The sequence below is a fragment of the Hipposideros armiger genome, unplaced genomic scaffold (assembly GCF_001890085.2).
Source record: "Hipposideros armiger isolate ML-2016 unplaced genomic scaffold, ASM189008v1 scaffold_134, whole genome shotgun sequence".
Taxonomy (NCBI): Eukaryota; Metazoa; Chordata; class Mammalia; order Chiroptera; family Hipposideridae; genus Hipposideros; species Hipposideros armiger.
The window spans coordinates 1,670,576-1,691,115 of record NW_017731484.1 but is presented as its reverse complement, the minus strand read 5'-3'; the positions used below and the strand labels follow the sequence as shown (position 1 = coordinate 1,691,115).

At 52.0% G+C, this 20,540-nt stretch overlaps 1 protein-coding gene across 12 annotated transcripts in view; it reads left to right on the top strand.

Annotated features, from left to right (window-relative positions):
* Positions 1–1,023: 1,023 nt before the first annotated feature.
* Positions 1,024–20,540, top strand: part of PLEKHA6 (pleckstrin homology domain containing A6) — a 39,574-nt gene continuing 20,057 nt past the window's right edge. For 4 of the 12 annotated variants that reach the window (XM_019649672.1, XM_019649663.1, XM_019649667.1 and 1 more), the window contains exons 1-11: positions 1,024–1,143; positions 1,817–1,889; positions 5,115–5,215; positions 8,582–8,784; positions 10,185–10,736; positions 11,855–12,350; positions 12,832–12,918; positions 14,055–14,108; positions 17,858–17,938; positions 18,866–18,934; positions 20,188–20,268. In XM_019649672.1, coding sequence (XP_019505217.1) covers positions 1,090–1,143; positions 1,817–1,889; positions 5,115–5,215; positions 8,582–8,784; positions 10,185–10,736; positions 11,855–12,350; positions 12,832–12,918; positions 14,055–14,108; positions 17,858–17,938; positions 18,866–18,934; positions 20,188–20,268 — 1,851 coding nt within the window. In that variant the 5' untranslated portion in view covers positions 1,024–1,089. The remainder of the gene's footprint in view (positions 1,144–1,816; positions 1,890–5,114; positions 5,216–8,581; positions 8,785–10,184; positions 10,737–11,854; positions 12,351–12,831; positions 12,919–14,054; positions 14,109–17,857; positions 17,939–18,865; positions 18,935–20,187; positions 20,269–20,540) is intronic. The other 8 variants (XM_019649666.1, XM_019649668.1, XM_019649669.1 and 5 more) reach the window with 8 other exon arrangements.

The following is a 20,540-nucleotide window of genomic DNA, read 5'->3' as shown; positions in this document are numbered from 1 at the left end:
GGGTGGGTACTTTGATTAATCTGGGATTTTGAGTTTTAGAGAAGATTGAACAGAAAGACCACGGATGGGGTGTTTGAGAGTGCAGTTGATCTACTCTACCATGGGGTGTCTGTCAACTTTGTAGGGAAATATCTAAAATCACGAAGTGGCTGATGGATCCAGGGGAAAAAAAGGGAAGAAAAAAGGGATCCCAGTGGAGTAGAAAAACGTGTGCAGTTCATGAACAGAGTGAGACAGCTCAAAGGATAGAATGTTGTGATCAGATAATGGGAATGTTAAAACTGAAGATGTTAGCGGTACAGGGGGCTTAGGAGCTGAGGTGTGGCCATGGGAGTCAGTTGCTGGGGTGGCAGTGGGGGATTTTAGAGTTGAGGACATCAAGGTGATATAAAATTAGGGCATTGGATGCGTCATCTTCAAGAACAGTGCCGCAGTGATGGCAAGACTTAGAATGAAGAAGATGACTGACTGACAGAATCATCTAGAAGCTGATAGTGATGAAAAGGGCTAAATGGTGGAAGATGAGTGGTGCTGCAGGAAAGAGAGATTGTTGCCAGAATGTGCAAGAATGACAGTGTCCACATGGCAGTAAGGAGCTAGGAGAACACTTGTGTAGATGTTCCCAGCTCTGTGGTGTGTTGGACATTTGAGAATGAACAGGACGCTGAGAGGATGGTGATTTACTTGCAGTTGAAAGGGTTCTCGTAAGCGTTATGAAAGAGGTAGGGAGGAAGGACAGTGGAGGAAGGGCGAGCCAGGAGTGAAATGAAAAATCTTAGTTTCTCCTCAAGAAAACCCCAAAAAACCCCGCCACATCAGACAGGCAGGACTAATTATTTTGAGCCCTATTTTAGAAATAAGAAAAAGAGCCAATGACTTGAAAGGTTGTGCCCTTGAGTGAGTAACAGATCCAAGATTCACACGTGGGCCTTTCAGCGTGAGGGCACCTGGGGGTAGCCCTGGAGAGACATAGCTGCTCCCCTGGCCCGTGGAACTAGAGGAAAGAAGTCAGGCCTGCTCCTCTCTGTGCCTCCCTAGGCCACCCGGACCTCCCGCAAGGCCATCGCCTTTGGCAAACGCTCACACTCCATGAAGCGGAACCCCAATGCACCTGTCACCAAGGCAGGCTGGCTCTTCAAACAGGTGAGGCCTCCTCTGCCATTCTGGCCACCATGCCCAGTGCTTTCTCCTCATAGCACTGTATCCTCTGTGGTTATCATAGTCCATGTCTATTTTGTGATGTCCTCCCATGTCCTAATTTGATATATCTCTGTGAATGAGTCTCCTAATTATATGAAGGCCTAGAGAAGTCAGTTATCTTCCCCAAATGTCCCAGAACAATTCGTGTCATACTTGGGAATCCATCTAGATCTCCTGATGGGCAGATACAATGACTGTGAAATATGCTAGGTCATCTACCGTATTGGAGATGGCTCCAACCCCCTGGCTCATCCTCAGCGGGTCCCTCTTGCTATGGAAACGGGGATTGGGGGTGTCCTTTAAGTCTGGGGTCCAGCAATTCTCCCCATTGCCCTTGCCATTGTCCCTGCCTCCCTCTGATCACTCATTCTCTCATTTCTCATCCCTTTTATTTCCTCTGGGGGAGGCACGGAGGCCTAGGATGACAGAACTGGAGGTCACAGGCAATATTCCAATGTCAGGTCCCTGCATCTGGGGTCTCAAGCGGGTTGCTGCCCCTTGCTAGTGGCCGAGCTGCAACCAGAGGAAGGGTGTAGCACTCTTCCCGCCATGCCCCCCTTCTCCCCATGCACAGCTCACAGCTCCTTCTGTCTGTCTCTCTATGCGCCCCCCGCAGGCCAGCTCCGGGGTGAAGCAGTGGAACAAGCGCTGGTTCGTCCTGGTGGATCGCTGCCTCTTCTACTATAAAGGTGAGATTGCCCCTAGGCCTGCGGGGGCCGCGGGAAGCCAGGGCCCACCACTCTTCCATTCTGCCAGGTGACTGGGCTGTGCTTTGAATGGAAGTTGGGGTGGGGAACATCTCTCCCCGCTGCAGTCTCTGTCATCAGTGGGATGTCACAGTAGGATAAAGACAAACCTCATTGCTCACTTACGCATTCACATTCAGTATTTACCGAGTGCTTACTGGGTTTCAGGCAGAGTTCTAGGCCCTGACTGGTGACACAGGGGCTGAACAGGACAGTCATATGACAGATGGTGTGGTGAGTTCCAGGGGGCAGTGAGGAGGAAATGGAGGAAGAGAGGAAGGTCCTTAGTTACTACTAGCAGGTCACCTGCTAACTGGAGCTTGCATGCTGATCTTCCTCTGTCTCGTGGAAAGCACAATCCAATACGTGAAGTCAGCCATTTTTGTCCATTTTGGTCACTGCTGTATGCACAGCACCTACAACAGTGCTTGCCATACAACAGTAGGTGCTCCACCAGTGCGGAATAAATGAATATCCCCAGCTTCTGCTCTCTCTGCCCCACTCAACACTCATTCCTGAACCTCTCAAAAAAAAAAAAAAAAAAAAGGAGGGCCTAGATCTGCCAGCTTTGGTGCAGCAGTCTTTTAGGAAGGTATTTTAAAAATACTGTATAGGGCCAGCCGAGTGGCTCAGTTGGTTCAGCAACAGCGGTTCGATGCCCGGCCTGAGCTGAGCTGCCGCTGAGCTGCCAACAGGTGGTAGGATGGCTGAGCTAAGAAAAAAAAAAAATACTGTCTATGCAGCAGCATTGTGTCAAGGAGGGTCTGAAGGGATCGAGTGAGGGTGATGACAGTGGTGGTCCTGTCACACTGATGCAGGACCCTGGGAAGAGAAGGGTGAAATGATTTTGCAGTAGGAGAGGCAATTCCCTTTTCCTCTGTGCCCTTTCATGCCCCAGAAATGGCAGAGCCCTGACTTCTGCAGGCCTCCTGGGAGCAATTCAGTGAATCATTAACTTTGGCAAACAAAGGTTGTACCCAGTGTCCCACCACGGCGCTGCTGTCCCTGTGCCCTGAGCTGCTACCACCTGAGCCCTGAGGAGAGAAATCAGGGAGGGGCCATGTATACAGAGTCCAGTCACAGAGGAAACCCTAACATTGGGGCAGAAGAATCTATCCAGCCTGGCCCCCCAGGGTAGAGGGCTGCCCTGGAACCAGAGTGTGAATAAAGCTGGGGGAAAGCCAGGCTCGCTGCAGAGGAGAGATTCTGGGCCTGGTGTGAGGACAACCTTAAAAAACAGTGCACTTCAAGGTACACTGCGATAGGGGTCACTATCCACCGAGAGACGCTCTCAGTAGACCCCCTAAACACAGTCCTGGACAGGACCAGGCAGAGGGCCTGTCTGCTCTAGGGGCTGACAGCCCCTGCTTTCCCGAAGAAGTCCTGGATCCCCAGCCTGACTTCCTCCTGCTCCTTTGGCTCAGCTCTCCTCTGGGTACCATGCTGAGGCCTGCATAGGAAGCTGGTCGTTGGCCCACGTACGAGGTATGATCGAAAAATACTATGAATGTTTAAATTTAAAAAATGAATTACAGTAAAAGACACATTGCCATTAATCTCCCTCAAAATACTCCCCCTCGCTTTGAACACACTTACCCCATCGTTCGTGCCACTTTGTGAAGCAGTTCTGGAAGTCCTTTTTTGTGTCTTTCCTTCATCCTCCATCATGACAACACTCCATGTCACACATTGCTTTTGGTATATGGCAATTTCTGTCAAATAGAAACATGACGACGTGTCCTCATCCACCTTATTCACCGGATCTGGCACCGTGCGACTTCTGGCTCTTCCCCAAAGTCAAAATGACCATGAAAGGAAAATGTTTTGAATCGATTCAGGACATCGAGGCAGCCACAACAACACAACTGAAGACACTCACGGAAGAGGACTTCCAGAACTGCTTCAGAAAGTGGCAAGAATGATGGGATAGGTGTGTTCAAAATGAGGGGGTGTATTTTGAGGGGGATTAATGGCAATGTGTCTTTTACTGTAATAAATTTTTTATTTAAACATTCACCAGTTTTTTTTTTTATCACACCTTGTGTCTTGTGCAAGTGATGAGTAAGAGGAGAAGGGGAACTAGTTTATAATCCCTAAGATATTGCTTCTGATCCCTGTCTGAGGGTTTTACAGAGTTTCCAGCTCAGGGAATAAGGAGCTATCGGGGCAAGTGGGGGAGGGTTTTGCCATGGCCTCAGAGTTGCCCCCCACCTGTCTCACAGAATACGCCCACCCTTTCTGGCCTCTTACCGACAGCTGGGGACTCAACTAATCCATCAGGCTCCTTTGGAGATCCAGGATGAATTATGTAATAGCCTGATTGTTAACCTGATCCAGGGACCAAAGGACCAGGAGGCCATGCAGGGGCGAGTCTTCCTGTGGAGAATGGGGACTGTAAAGGGGAGGGGCCTGCGTCAGGAGGGGACAAAGCACGCTGCTGGGTGCCTGGCAGAACCTTAGAAACAGTTACCTAGAGGAGCCAAAACTGAAGATGGGACTTTCCACTCTACCACGCCCTATCCCATTATTATCCTGTTACACGTATAGCCGTTGGAATAGTCGAAAGGCACTACCCATAGGACAGCGGTTAAGAATGATATTATAATAGCTTGGGAGTCAGACTCCTTGGGCTCAAAGACCAATCCACCACTTTCTACTTAAGTAACCGTGGATGAATTACTTAGCCTCTCTGTGTCTCAGCCTCCTGCCCTATAAAATGGGGTACTAACAGAATCTGTTCATAGGATCGTTGGGAGGGTTAAATCCATGAAGACATTGCACTAGAACAGTGCCCAACATAGATGGAACTCTCTAAAACGTTAGCTCGAATTGATTTGCCTCCTTGTGTACTAGAATGTCAGCCCCCTAAGGATGGGACTACTTCCCTCTCACCCACCTCTGTAGTCCCTGTGTCTACAGCATGTCTGCAGAGCTTCCATGCAGCCCAGCGCTCCAACTCCAGAGAGCATGCCTCTCGGGGCTGTGCACAGCACAACCCGTGTGGTGGTATGTGGTGGCCCTGAGCGCCTGTCACACAGTAGAGGAGCAACAGACACGCATGGCTTGTTGCTATTTATCATAATAGGGCCGATGTTCTCCTCTCTCTTCGCCCCGCACATGCACACATTTGTGCACACACGTCTCACCCGTGCCCCTGTTTCCCAACAGATGAGAAGGAGGAGAACATCCTGGGCAGCATCCCCCTCCTGAGCTTCCGGGTGGCCGCAGTGCAGCCCTCAGACAACATCAGCCGAAAGCACACCTTTAAGGTCAGTTGGCCCTCCTCTCCCAGGTCAGATGGGGGAGGGAGGCCTGTTCCTCTAGAGCATAGGGGAATAGAGAAGCGTCAAGAGCCTCCTCCCAAAGGAGTCTCAAGTGGTAGCGGGGAGAGGGAGTTGGCGGCGGCCCCGGGACTCAGTGCAGGCTGTTATGAGGCGGAGGCAAGGCCGTGCTGGGACCCCGTCTTCTTTCCTCAGGGGTCGGGTGGGTGGTGCTCCCTAGGGTGGGCCAGTAGAGATGTGCTTCAGTGGTACCACAGTTGTTCTCAGGGGAAGAGGGAGACGAGTGTATCAGCCCTAGTAGGATAAAGATCAATAAATATAGCCCAGCTGTGTCCTGAGCCCCCGGATCCTCTGCCCAGTGGCCTGGCGCCTGGAACCCGAGAGACACCCCTTCCGCTGAGGCAGGAGCTACGGGCTGCGGGTGGAGGGGTTGTGAGATCCTTTCTGGAAAGTCTCTTCCCCACTTTGGGCCCAGGGAACTAGATCAACAGTCAAATTTCAATCTTTAGAGAAAATCAGTTGAGTCTCATTGTAATCAAGAGAAGCAAACTTCATGTAGACCATGCGAGCGAACAAGTATGCAGGAAGATGGGCCTCGCAGGCTTGCTCTCCCTCAGAACCCCTGGGGAGCCACCCATGAAAGGCTGCAGCTGGTTCATCCTAGGCGGTGTTTTTCCACATTTAAAAATTCATGACCCATTGAAAACAATAAAAATCCCCGGCCCTTTTTGTATTTTATGATGTAAAGGCCCTAGGTTTCTTTTCATTTTCCAATATGAAATTACCATGCTTGGTACAAAGCCCTCTCTCTCCCCAGTTGAGAAGTGCTGTCTGAGGCCCCGAAAACCTAAAGCTATGGTGTTAGATGCTAGGGTCTGCAGGTCATACCAAGGCAGTGTCTGAGCCCCTTTCTGTCCTTCGGACTCTGGTCACCTGGCCGTAGAGAAGACTTCTTTAGCACGTAATTAGTTTCCAGCCTCCCTGGACCCTGTGTGCCAGAGGTGTGAACAGAATGAACAATTAATAAAACTCTGGCTCCAGGGAGCTGGGTTCTAACTGGGAAATAGGAACAGGCTGTTTAACCAACAACAAACAGTCCTGCTATACACAGACGCGCACACACACACACCCACACAATCAGACAGCCTGTCTCACCCTCCCTCCCAGACCTGTGCACACACACATGCACACACTTTGCTAGGAGCTCAGCAGGCACGCTCAGCATCCCGATGACTGACATGCACCCCCCCCCCAAAACCTCAGACCTCACTTCTGTTCCCATCAGCTCTTCTCCTCCTTCCCCATCCCCCAAAGGCGTGCACAGCCACTTTAAACCCAATTCGGGGGACTGTGCTCAGTGGCCACAAAGGATTCCAGTTGTGGCTGATGAGAGGCCCTTCCCCAGGGAAAGGGGGGGAGCTGAGACAGATGGGAGGCTTGCTCTGCTGTGGCCACCGAGTGAAGCTCTTGGGTGGCTGATATTGAGCCAGGGCTGTCCCTGCCCCTCCTACTGCCAAATGCCTTAACCTCGTCCTATCCCAGCCCTGCGGGAACTCAGTGGACTGCACCCCACTGGGGCACCACTCTCAATTCTCTGGTCCCCTTTTCTGGCCCCAGGCTGGTGTCACCTCCCGTTCCCCTTCAGCTGCCCTTCTTCTCTGGGCCCTCTGTCTTGCCCTGTTGCCAGCAGTTGTTCCCAGGCCTTTGCTCCCTCCTTGTTTCCCTGTGGGCATGTTGTGTTCTCCAGCTTGACCGTGAGGTCTTCAAGTGCAAAGAGTATGTGTGCTTTCCTTGTGACTGGTGCCCAGAGCAGAGCTCTGCACTCACAGAAGGCTCACTAGATGCTTAGCACGTTAACTCCTTTGCTGCCCACTCCTGACAGCCCCAGGACACACCCGTGAGCCCCCTCTGTGTCTCTCTGCCCTCGATGATAACCCTGTGCTCTCCACCCCAGAGGGCTTGCCTGGACCCCTGGTCTCCACATCCCTGTGTGTAGTTTCAACTCCCAGACACCTCCTCACAGCTTCACTGGCTTTTCCTCAGCACCCCCCTGCCTCTGCTGACATGCTGGGCCCCCTGCTGGAGGGTGGGGACCCGCAGGATCCAGAGGAAGGAGGCCCATTTCTGCCCCTAGAGGAGGATGCACCCTCACTGGGTAAGGGCTCCTGACGGAAAGAAATCCTGTGCAGAGGAAAGGGGCTGCCGTGGGCCCGCTGGGAAAGCATTTGGAGGGTGTGGATTTGACATTGCTGCTAAGGAGAGCCCTGGGGCTTTGTCAGAGGAGCTCTGTCTTCTCTCCTTCTCATTCCCAGAGATGCAGGATTTAACACCCAGGGGTTCAGAGGCCAAAGTGAGGTCCCCATCTGAGACTCTTAATCGCTTTTGGGTCTCTCATGCTGAGTGGGATAAAGAAGGCCACCTGCTTTTTCTGGGAGATTGAAGGTCTCACCTCGGAGTATGCTAAGGTCCCAGAAAGAAGCTACCTCTGGAGCACCTTGTCCTGGCAGCTTTTTGAATTTTGAGTTTCACCAGGTAGACCCATCCCTATTCAGCAGATGCATCATTTAAGGCCAAAGTTGGTTAGGAACAGGGCTGGGGTTAGCACCGGGATGCTCTGACTTCTCTCCACCGCCAGCCCAAATTCCCTTGGTACAAGCCCTTCACTCCCCCTCCTGGTGGGTTGAACTGGGGACTTTGTTGGGTACTGTCTTCCCAATGGTTGACACCAAGTGGAGGGGGATGGTTTGAATAGCTCCCCACTTCTGTCTGTTCCTTAACATTCCTGCCACGTCGTCTTCTGTCTCGTCCTTTGGTGTTTGGTTGACCTGTTCTCTGCTTTTCCTCCTACTGACCGCGTGAGGACCCCCTCCTCTGGACAGGAGCTCTCTTCTGGGTTCCCGCCTGCCGCACCTGCTCGCAGCCGCCGACTAGGTAGCGTGCTCTGTCTGTCTGTGCATGCCCCTTGCATGCCACGGAGAGAGGCCTGGCTGTCTCTGCACGGAAGAGACAATGCTAGCTTCTCAGAGGCCAAGAGACTGGCGTGTGCTAGGGCGCATCTCTCCCAGACGTTGGGTAATTGTCCTTCAAATCAAAGATGTAATAGGAGAGTGGGCATGATGGTTGTCCCCCCTGCTTATAATCACCTCAGGTGGGACAGGTGAGCTTACCTGGGCTCCCCAGGGCGTCCAGAGAGCTAGCCAAGGCAGGCATGTGGACGCCAGCTGGAGCACTTGGGATAGCTGTGGGCCACCCTCCTCACCTGCTCCTGAGCTCTATGTGGGAAAAAGAGCCGCCGATGAAGGGAATGGCCTTCCTGACCACCCACTCTGTGGCGTGGGTGTCTTCTCCCTACAGGTGACTGTGTGCTGGGTGGACGAGGCCGGGGCCGGTTCCACGTACTGCCTCCCCCCACAGGCCGAGCATGCTGGGGTCCGCACCTACTTCTTCAGTGCTGAGAGCCCCGAGGAGCAGGAGGCCTGGATCCAGGCCATGGGGGAGGCTGCCCGAGTACAGATCCCCCCAGCCCAGAAGTCTGTACCCCAAGCTGTGCGTCACAAGTGAGTGCCAGAGTACGGGGCCTGGGCATGGGGAGTGCTAGCGAAAGAGGAAGAGAGGACGTGCCCCATTCTGTGCTATCATGGAGCCCAGCGTGCTGGCTTGAATCTCTGAGAACAGGTGAACTGTCTCCTTGCATCCCAGCAGGGTGCCTGGTTGAGTGATTTCGGAGCTCACAGTCTCTTCCCCTGACCTGCTGCTCCTCTTCTGTCTGAGCTGGCGGAGGCCAAGCGAGAAGCCAGATTGCACTGGGACCAAGAGCCAAAGACCAGGGTCCTTTACTCATTTGTTCTTGGCTGTGCATGTTAAGCACACAGCCTTTGGAGGAAGGTGGATTCAGGTTTGAATCCCAACTTGGCCACTTGCCCCCAGTGCGACCTCAGTGTAAGTTACTTAATCTATGTGAACCGGAGTTTCCTTTCCTCAAAGACGGCAATTATAATCCCACCTCACAGGCTGTTGTGAGGACTGAGCAGTATATAAAATACATGGCGGCTCCCATGACTCCCTCATCTGCTGTCTCAGCGCCTGTTTGTACTTGAACTGGCTGTTGAGTCCTGAGTGAGATGTTAATGGGGATCCAGGAGGTATTACAGTATCGTGTCCAAGTCTATTCACATGTCTTAGAAATGTGTACCGAGCAATGTCTCAACGAGGACGCTTGAATGTGTTGAATTTGGGGAGCTACAGAAAGAACATTGTCACGAGACGCCAAATCTTTGCTTCAACCAAGGGGCGTACGCCCTGGAGGTTACTCGTGTTTTTCCTTATACATTTCCTACAAATAGAAATGTGTAAGGCACTTTAGCAGGTGCTAGGAAAATAAGGAAAATTCTGACATGCTCCTGCTTCGTGGAGCTTATATTCTAACAAAAAATCAGTCCTGGGAAAAGCTTGTTTCTGAGAAGGGAACTAGCATGTTTCTATGGCTGTGAAGTCTGAGGCAACAACTTCTGCCATGGTGCCTGCCATGTTTGATCTCAGACCAGCCCTATGAAAGGAGGCATTGTCATCCCCATCCTGCCATCAAGGAGCCCAAGGCTTATGGAAGTTGAGGAACGTTCTATAGGAGAGAAAGCTGACCTATAAGAAGCCTCTGTAGCCGGGTCATTGGTGCCGTGAAACTTCAGTATAGTGTATGCCAAGTTTGGGGGCTAAACCAGGGATAGACGACAGAGGAGACCAAGTCTTGGGCATAGCTTGAAGGCTGGGCTCAAGGCAGGTTGGCAGAAGGGAGTAGAGAGAGACCCATGGGAGAAGACCCGGAGGGTAGAATAAGCACAGATGCATAGGCAGGATTGGATGATTTTTTATAAGTAGGAAGCAGAATAGTAATTTGTTGAATTTTGTTCCCATCGCTACCTTCCTGCCTATCCTTCTCCACTCCATTTCTCCTTCCCAGTCTCCCACCCCCCACCAAACTCCATGCTGGGCTGCAGTCACTTACAACGTCTCCCTTGGCACCCTGCAGCCATGAGAAACCAGATTCAGAGAATATCCCACCCAGCAAACACCACCACCAGCCACCGCACAACAGTCTCCCCAAGCCTGAGCCAGAGGCCAAGACTCGAGGGGAGGGTGATGGCCGAGGCTGTGAGAAGGCAGAGAGGAGGCCAGAGAGGCCTGAAGTCCAGAGTGAGCCTCTGGTGAAAGCCAATGGCATCCAAGCTGGGCTGGAACCAGTCTCAGAACCCGGCAGCCCTTACCCAGAGGGCCCAAGGGTCCCACGGGGCGGGGAACGGCCCAGCCAGCCCAACGGCTGGCAGTATAGCTCCCCAAGCCGGCCAGGGAGCACAGCTTTCCAGCCTCAGGACTCAGAGAGTGGGGAACACCGGCGGAGCTTATCCTCACACGCCAACCCTGACAAGATCGCCCAGCGCAAGAGCTCCATGAACCAGCTTCAGCAGTGGGTAAACCTGCGCCGGGGGGTGCCCCCACCTGAAGACCTTCGGAGGTGAGGCCTGTTGGGGGATGGGGGTGGAGCTGGGATGCTGTCATGGCTAGGGGGCAAGGGCTGGGGGAGGAACGTGAGAGGCATCCCCTGTTGGAAACCTTCTGGAAGCCAGGCTGAGTTGGGAAACAAAACTCCAGAATTCCCAACTCACCCAAATCCCTGCCCCATGGCTCCCTCTGTCCTTGATTTTGCTCTCTACTTCCTTCAGAGGAAGGGACAAAGCACCCAGGGCCTCTCCACAGGGTGTTGGGTGGCCCAGGAAACAGGCCGACAGTGGTAGGGAGGAGCCTTAAAGTTGCTCCAATCTGACATCCATCTGCTTGAGCTTCCGACCCTCTTACAACATCCTCTGTTCCAGTGGTTCTACCAACAGGAGACTCACTAACCACCAAGCCAATTCACTCCATTTTTAAGCAGCTCTAATTATTTGAAAGCCAGTGTTTATAAACAGTTTTAAAAAGAAAAGTAACAAAATGTTGCCACTCATTGACCCTACTTCTGCCCTCTAGAACAATTGACTTCTTTAGTGACAAAGGTTTGAAGACATTGGTTGGGTCTGATCATCAGGGCAAATGGAGCTGCTTTGGGCAGCTTGGGGCTGTAGGTGACAGACTCAGGAGGGCTGCTCACTGCTGGTGGTCTGGCGCCTGGGGCCTCCGGCCTGCCCTAGGGAGAGCGCCTCACTTGGCATGAGTCCCATAAAATCCAGGAAGCTGCCCTTTGTCCCTCCTCTGTCCCTCTCCTCCAGGTGAAAAAAACAGAAGCTTTTTCTTCTGTTTGCCTTTCTGGACAGGATCTGATAAATTGGTTCACACTGAGATAGTGATGGCTAATAAGGCTTAAAGTTTCTCCCCAGGGGTATTTCATTTTAAAGAGACAAAAATGGAAACTCTGAGAGGTGGAATTTTGGGTCTCAGGGAGCTGATTGAGAGAGGAGCTCTGAGGAGGGGGTCTTCCCTGCACCTCTGGACACAAACGTGGTGCTCTGCGTGCTCACAAGGCCAGCCTGGGGCAAACCCCATTCTAGGCTGTAGGACAAGGAGGTGGGGCTGGGGCGTGGCTGGATGGGTGGGGACGTACCCCCTCTGTCCACTTCTTTACACTGTCCTCTCTCTCAGTCCCTCTAGGTTCTACCCTGTGTCCCGCAGGGCCCCCGAGTACTATGGCCCCTACTCCTCCCAGTACCCTGATGATTACCAGTATTACCCACAAGGGGTGCGGCCGGACAGCATCTGCTCCATGCCCGCCTACGATCGGATCAGCCCGCCCTGGGCTCTGGAGGACAAGCGCCACTCCTTCCGCAATGGGGGAGGGTGGAAGGAGCCTGCTGGCTATGGGCGGCAGGATGGCACTGTTTGGATCCCCAGTCCCTCCCGGCAGCCGGTTTATTATGATGAGCTGGATGCCACCTCTGGCTCCCTGCGCCGCCTGTCCTTGCAGCCCCGGTCCCACTCTGTGCCCCGCTCGCCCAGCCAGGGCACCTACAGCCGTGCCCGCATTTACTCCCCGGTCCGTTCACCCAGTGCCCGTTTTGAGCGGCTGCCACCTCGCAGTGAGGACATCTCTGCTGACCCAGCTGCCTATGTAATGAGGCGATCCTTCAGTTCTCCCAAGGTGAGCCACCAACCTTCCCCTCCTCCTTCACCCCCCTGCGGTATCCCAGAAGCCTGAGACCATCTGCTGAGAAAAGATGGAGCTGTGGGGGCATCTAGGATACAGGGACACGGGGCTGTATGTCAGAAGGACCAGTGATGCTGCTCAGGGGGCCACAGGCCCTGTGGTTCCATCCCCAGGAGTGCCGCCCTGGGGGACTTGCTTTGCCCCTTAAATAGGAACATTGCTCTCTGTACCTGTCCCCAGATTGTGCCAGGAACCCTAATTTTACGTAACAGGGCAGAGAGTGTTCTATCTTTTCAAGTCTTGAGGACCTGGGCAGATCATTGCAAGGATATTACGCTAGACAAATGCTGTCCATTTTAGCTTGGAGTCTGCCCTGGGACAGGATACAAACATCCTTAACCTTGAACTTCAGTTGGTGGGGAAGTCCGTGTCCCAGCCAGGCCCCCTCACCTCTCCAATCCCCTTTCTCTTCCAGTATGATTACCTGGGAGACAGGCGGCCAGTCCCTGCAGGACTGTTCCCCTACAACTACCCACCACCCCCCACGGTCCACGATAAGATGGTACGTCCTCTCCTTCCCCTCCACTCCCTCTCAGGATCTCTCCTCCCAGGGTGGGCCAAACAGGGCAGACACAGGGATGCTCTGTGCCCAATGCCTGGCCCATCTGGGGTTGAGCAGCCTCTGGCTGGATACCTCCTCCCTCCTGGCCAGGACTCTAACCCCAATACAGAGTTTGGTGCCAGTTGTTCCTTCTCCTCTGTGACACAGGGCAGAGGAGCAGGGACAAGATCTGGAAGCATGTAATGTCCTGATCCTCTCATCCTCAGAACACGCCTCCTCTCCAGCATGCTGAGGGGCCTGGACATAGGTGCAGATTGTGGGCAGGGAAGGAAGTCAGGCTAACGCTCCCAACAACAGGCATGATCTTCTAGACTTCCCCGCTAAGCGTATTAGCTTCCAGCTTATCCTTGCCTGGAATGTCACTTTGGGGAAGAAGACAGTGGTAGGACTGAGGAAGAAAACACTTTCCATATTGTGTCTCCTCCTCCTTTCCTTTCCCCCTTCTACTGTGTCTTCCTGGAATTTATTCTCCTGAGAACTAGGAGAGCTAGATGCAGGCGCTCCACTTGGAGGCTGGGGGTGGAGGGCAGGGAGAACCATTAGAACCAACAGGCAGAATCCCCATCCACAAAGGCCTGTTGCTGTCCCGTCTCCCTGCATGGCACCAGGAGGCCAGGGTGGAGGGGGCCTTGGCGGGCAGGGAGGGCTGTTCCTCCTTACCTTCTCATTTTCCTCTGCCAGTGCCCAAACGCTATAGCCTTGACACACGGTAAATGCACCCTTCCAGAAACAACCGATTTCCCCAGAAAACTCAAAAATAGCTGCTAGTCATGCTGACTAGATTGCTTCAGTGGTGCTTCCCTCACCCAGGGAGGGCCAGGCTCACCTAGGAGCCATGGAGTGGGCACCCAAGTGTGTCCCTCCAGGAGCTGGTCTGGCGTGTCCAGTGAGCGTGTCCAGCAGGCAGTGCCTGCCCACGTCCTCATTCCCTCCCTTCCCCAGAACTCCTCAAGGGCAGAGAGGCCTCTAGCTGTCCTTGCCCAGCTAACTCTTAACTGCTTTGCTTCCTTTTTATTGTTTTCTTTTGTCGTGTTCCTGTTTGTTTGTGTTGCCGTTGGGCCTCGGGCTCCGGGTAGGATGAACTTTTAGACCTTCAGTTGCAAAGAAACCTAGAGTATTTGGATCAGCAGGTAGGCAGAGCTGGTGCCCCTCGCTGCCCCCCTGCTCCTGTCATGTCTACCCACCCTCTCCTTCCCACCGCCTCATCTTCCATCCATTTGACACCCTTTGTTGGCACAAGCAGGACACAACAAAGTGGCTTATATTTTGTTTGTGCCTTCACACCCCTTCTCTTCAAAGCTCTTTAGGGCAGCTGGGAGTTTCTTGGGGAAAGAAGAATAATAAATGACCACATGAATAATTAATGCTGCCTCCTATTTGTTCAGCCCAGATGGAACTGCCCCTAGGGGACAGGCAGGAATTTGCATCTTTGCTGGAGAGAGTGGCAGAGATGAGAGGGGAGCGCCAGGCTTGGAGCTGAAATGCTAGGATTTAGTTCAGCCCGAATCTGGGAAATTATCCAATTATATTCCACAGGTTGTTATTAAACTCCATAATTTATAAGTTGAGGACTATGGATCTCTCTTAGGATGACTTAAAAATGACATCAATTCAGTATATTTGTTAGTTTCTCCATGCAGTTTTTTTGTATACATAGCTCATGTTTTCCTGAGACGTCAGTACAGGGGACTGGGGGAGTATTTTCAACCCAGTTTTACAGATGATCATCCTGAAGAGGCAATGAGTTTTCCCACATGATGGAAGTGATTGGCTGCCTGGGCTCCCAGCTCCAGGGCTCCTACCGTTTGCTGCCTGGCCTTGTGAGGCTGAGGGAGCCGGGTTTAGACAGGCCAGAGGTCAACATACTGGACATTTATCTGAACACATACTCTTATGTTCAGATCTGGGGGACTTCACCAAGCACACACTGTCCTGTGGAGGCAGCCTAGGGTGGTAGTGCAAATAATAATGATAGTACTAGTACTGCTACTACTACTACTAATGGCAACACCTACCATGATTGGGTGCTTCCTTTGTGCTCCATACTATTCTAAGCACTTTACAGATCCTAACTCATTTAATCTATATAATAGCACTGCAGGATGGGTACTGTTATTATCCCCATTTTATAACTGATGAAACTAAAACACAGAGAGGTTAAAAAACATGCCAAGGGCATACAGCCAGTGCACAGCAGAGCTTTTGACCCAGTTGACAGCCGAGGAAACATCTAATATATGAAGAAGCTGGGTTCATTCCTCCTCAGGATGATTTTGTGCTCTCAAAGTTGTAGAAAGAACCGTAAACATGAAATCAGAGGATATAGCTGCAATGGTTGGTGGTTGTGGTCACAAGCCACCTGAGCAGCATCTTACAGGACCTCCATGTCTTGGTCAGTTCATCCTCGTAGAAGACCTTGAGCCCTGGGAAGCACTGATATCTACATTTTAATCAACAGGGATGGCTCCTGGCCCTCAAGGACATAGCATTTTAGTTCCGGAAGCAGTGTGTGGTGTCCAGTACAGGATCCCAGCCCAGAGCAGGTCTGGAAGCACTGATTGCCCTGCAGGAGCAGAGGCTGTGGTGCTGGGGAGTGGTGAGGGGCAGGGCTCAGTGTCCCCGGGCTCCGGGCAGGCTTTCCTCTCTGACCATCCACAATGCCTGACCACCCAATTAGTCAATGCAGACAGCAGTGCCGTCTCCCGAGGCTTCTGCCCTCCCAGAGAGGCTGGGACCTTAGGCTGGGGGTTCAGAAATAACTTCTCAGAGGACCTCCTCCTAGATAAACATAGACATTCTAGGTAGTCTTAAAAATCAAGTTGATATGATTAGAGCCCAGAGCACTCTAGTTCAAGCTCTGCCATTTATAAGGATTTTTTTTTTCTTTTTAAACTCTGAAAATGTCACTTAGCCTCCCTGGGCCTTTGTTTTCTCAATCATAATATGGATATTGTAGAATTTGCCTTTTCTACCTCAGAGTTATTGGAAGAATCAAGGAAGAATTTATATGAGAGCACTTTGTCAGGCATTGGCGAGGAGTGGTAATTGCTGCCATGATTATTTTATTGCTCTTTTTCTTCTAAAACTCAATTTAAAATATTAACTGAGTGCTCTTACTATGTAAAAGGCACTAGGCTATGTGCTTTCTCACAAAAGCTCTCTACCATTTTGGGGAGACAGTAGATGGCACACAGGAAATCCTCCTACAGGCACGACCCACATGGGCCGAAAGATTCCCAAAGCCGCAGCATGGATGAGAGCAGGCCAGGGTAAGACTATTCCTGCTTCCCTCCTTTATTGCTTTAGAGCCACTTGTTGGGGAAGGAATGAGATCAGTGGGTGTTCAGTGTTGGTAGATCTGCCTTGTCTTACACACACACACACACACACACACACACACATCACATCACACACAGGCATGACACACAGGCAGCAGAAGTAAATATACACACACATGCACACCCATGCACATTAAAAGCAATCTCACACAGGCTCCGAGAAGATAGGGATCAATCTGAGTTCAGATCCTTACAGAAAATGTGGTTGATGTCCTGTTGACTTTTAACTGTTCACAAAGACTCAGTCTCATGTTACAACTACTCTTTGGAAAGCCTTTTAAATGACATTTTATGCCATAGAAAAAATTTCCAACTGGGCTAAAGAGGTTGAAAAGTCAGATCCTAGGAAAGCCTTTTAAAATGCTGTAGACCCTGCACATGTGGGTAGATGGGTCCACAGTCCACAGAAGCAAGGCTGCATTTGTGCTGCCATCTAAACGGGGTACGAGGAAAAATACATGTGGATCCAACAAAGATTGGGAAGACAAGGGCAAAAAAAGGGTGGGGCTTCCCTGAACTGTGACCCCAGAAAATCTGCCCTAAGGTGGCCCTGTCCCTTCCCTTACTCACTTCTCCTCCCTCAAAAGCTTTTCCTGCACACTCCCTTCTGTCTTCTGCTTACTCCTGCAGATGAACCGAGTTAAAGGGACATAGGACACTCCCTAATATGTTCACTTTTTGATGCTGTCACACTGGAATCAGTGGGGGAAATGATGGCATTTCTGGTTGATTCGTTTGACTTGTCCTTCCTCCCTCTCTCCCTCCATCCTTCACCTTTCTTTCTCTTTCTTTTTCACTTGGAAAAGAGTCTTTCCCACTCCGTGTTTCTAATGATCTTTGAAACGTAAGATAACGTGTTGGGAGAGCAGTGTTCCAATATCTGGTGTCCCTTTAACATGGCTTGCTTGTTTTGGCCTCCTTATTTGCTCCCTAGCATCATCCAAGATCGACATGGATGCTACCAGCCCAGCTCTGGAAACCGTGTTTAGCAATCCTTTCTACTCTAGAGCCAAGAGGTGGGCAGGGGTTGGGGAGAGAGACCTGTGCCTATAATGTTTGGGAAGGCCCCTCCAAAGAGCAGCAGGTCCCAGGTGTTCTTTCTCAGTTGTTTCATTTGTTATAGTGCAAATTTTGGGAGATGGGCCTTTGCAACTGCCTATGTGGTCTTTGACCAAAGAACGCAGTGTGAGAAATGAGAGCTGGGGCAAGGATATGACAACCTTGGGCCAATGTGGATGAGACCCACGACACTCAGGCACCCTGGGGAAGTGTCACTGGGCTGGGACCTCTTCAGAGCTGTGAGCAAGGACACAGTGGCCTCCCAGCTCCCTTCTGTGGCCTTTCCTCAAGGGCAGCTTCAGTGCTGGTTCTGTGATGGAGCTCACAAGGGGTGAGCAGTGGGTAAGGCCAAATAGAGGGTACTGGAGTCCCCAAGAGGAGCTGCTCGCTCTTGTTTCCTGGAAAGCAAGCACAGGTGGGTGTTGGGGAGACATCTCTATATGGGTCTGAGTTTGAATTGTCCATTCCTTCCTCTGCTGCAGATGAGTGAGAGTGAGACTCTCATCAGTATGGTGAACCGCATGGTGGAGAGCTCCTCCCCCAGAGCTCAACTCTTCATGCAAGTAAGACCTCTGCCTGGCAGCGTGGTCCCTGTCAACACCATTTTAGCTGCTTGTGCATGGTCGAGCTAAGCCATCTGAGATGGGGCTTGCTTCACCCAGCACGCTCATCTGCCAGGCCTCATCTCCCAGGCTCAGCCTGGTCCCCCTCCTTTAATTCCACCGTGTCTCCTCCATTTTTCACATTCATGGATGAACCCAAGGCCCGTTTCCCAAACCATCAATATAGCCAGCACTGACATCTCATGCCTGCCAGGGATCACAAATCTGCTTTGTAATGTCTAGGACTTCTATTTTATATTTGGTATCTTCTTCACAGACATCATTGGGATTAAGGGCATAGGGGTGTGATGTGGAACCATCCAATGCCAAAGGTGTGTAGAGTATGCTGTGGTTACCGGATGCGTCATCAAGGGCAGGGAGCATGTGCTGGACCCAGAGATACTTCTGAATTCATACCAATTCTGGTTTAGGCACAAGCCCTGTGACTGGTGTCTAATCCATCAGGATAATAGTTCTCAAATATTTCCAATGCTCATTGCATTCTCCCATGTCTTATCCTCAGAAACAGACAAGGGTTAACTGTTGTTCTCATGTTTGTTACCAACAATCCCTCTGGAAGCTACACACCCCTGGAATTCCTCCCAGCAGTAGCTTCTAGAGCATAGGCAAGAGGAGATACACAGCATGAGCTGAGCAGTATCTCTGTCTCCAGAACCAGCCTAGGACAGTTGGGATGGAGCTTAGACTGGACCATCTGAAGCTTCCCAGCCAGGGAACAGAGAATGACCTCAGCTCAGGGCCCTGGAATGGAAGCTACCAGAAGTGATGCATTGTGGTCTGGCGAAAATGGAGCAAGGGTCGTCAGCTTCCTCACCCCCACAGGCCCTTCTGTCCCCTGCTGCAGTAACCGGCCTCATGTTCCTGCAGGTCCCTCCGTACTCAGAAGTGTTCCGGGACAGCCTCCACACCTACAAGTTAAACGAGCAAGATACAGATGTAAGAGCAGCTCTCTGCTCCCTCTGTCCACTCCAGCCCCTCCCACTGTTGTCCTTGTCCTTGAGCTCCTCGTCGGGGCTTCTCTGTCCATCTCTCTCCTTCTCGCAGCTCTTCATACATTTGATTCATGTCCTTGCTCACCACAAAGACAACAGCTTGTCCCTCCTCATCCCCCCTCTTTTCTCATTCATTCCACTGACTTCCCATGGCTGTGTTTCCCCACTGAGCTCCTAGGCCCCATTATCTGCAGCAGTGGGATCTGCTTGTGGCAGGAACACAAAGTTGTTAGGAGGTCAGTTAGTCAGTCCACTTTGTGCCCAGCATGGCATAGTTCCTAGGCAACTGGAGAGAAGCACATGGCTGTGCCCCTGCCCTCAGGGAGCTTCAGAGTAGTGGCAGATGGCCAGGGGGCAGCATATGATTCCTATACTGAACAGGCCCGATAATGGGGTCTGTGGGAGTGAGAGACTATGGGCTGGTGAGTCAAGGACAAAATAGGTAGCGTGTGAGCTGGCCTTGAACTGAAAGGCCCAGAAGGCAAGATCTGGCTCAGTGGAAGAGAGCCGCAGGCATGTAGGAGGAATGGCATGAGTACAGATGTGCACACCGGAAAGCAATGTCTTTCCAGAAGAAAAGTTTGGCTTGACCTGCCTCCTCTCCATCACCAGTGGCCTTGCCTGGGTAGTGGATCTGCCCGGCATGCCTGGGAGAGGTTCCATCCAGGCAAGGACCAGACTGCCATGGGACCCCAGTGTCAGCCATCCTGAGACCCTGGAGGGAGGAAGGGAGAACAGGTGCTTTGGGTCTGGGGAGCCAGTTTACATTGTCCCCTGGTTTTCTGAGACTGTTGTTCAGACATCCTACCTGCCCTTCAAGTCCACACCCACGGAGGAGGCCTGGGAAGCCAGGCCACATTATCTGCTCAATCCTTGTGAAATGGAAACCCTAGGAGGACAGGAACCCAGGAGCTTATCATCTGGCTCTCAGCCCTCTTCTCTCTCAAGCTGACTGACTTCCTCAGAGAATACACATACCTCCCCTCCCAGTGGGTACTTGGGGAGTCTTCCAAGGTAAAGACCATCTTCCTGTTCCCAGGAGTGTCCAAGGTCAAGGTGAAGGGGCAGAGTTCCTCAGCAAGGGAAAGGAGGCGGTATCCAGAGGCTAGGCCCTGCCAACCCAAGTCTCAGGTTTCTATCAAACTGTGTCCTTCACCCCCTTCTCTCTCCTTCCCTACCCCTCCCTTGGGACCCCAGAAGCTGCTGGGCAAATTGTGTGAGCAGAACAAGGTGGTGAGGGAGCAGGACCGGCTGGTACAGCAGCTCCGAGCTGAGAAGGTGAGAGCTAAGGGGTGGCCTTGAATGGGGGCACATTGGGGGCTGGTTTGGAGAAAGTGTGGGCTGCTGTTTCCATCCTCCCCATCACTGGTGGTCTTGCCTGGGTGGTGGATCTGCCAGCTGCCAGCTTTGCCTTCTTTGAACTTCTGTCCTGCATTTTTTTTTTTTTTAGCTGAGCCATCCTGCCACCTGTTGGCAGCTCAGCAGCAGCTCAGCTCAGGCCAGGAATTGAACTGGCAACCCTGTTGCTCAGAGCTCACACTCTTGAGCGA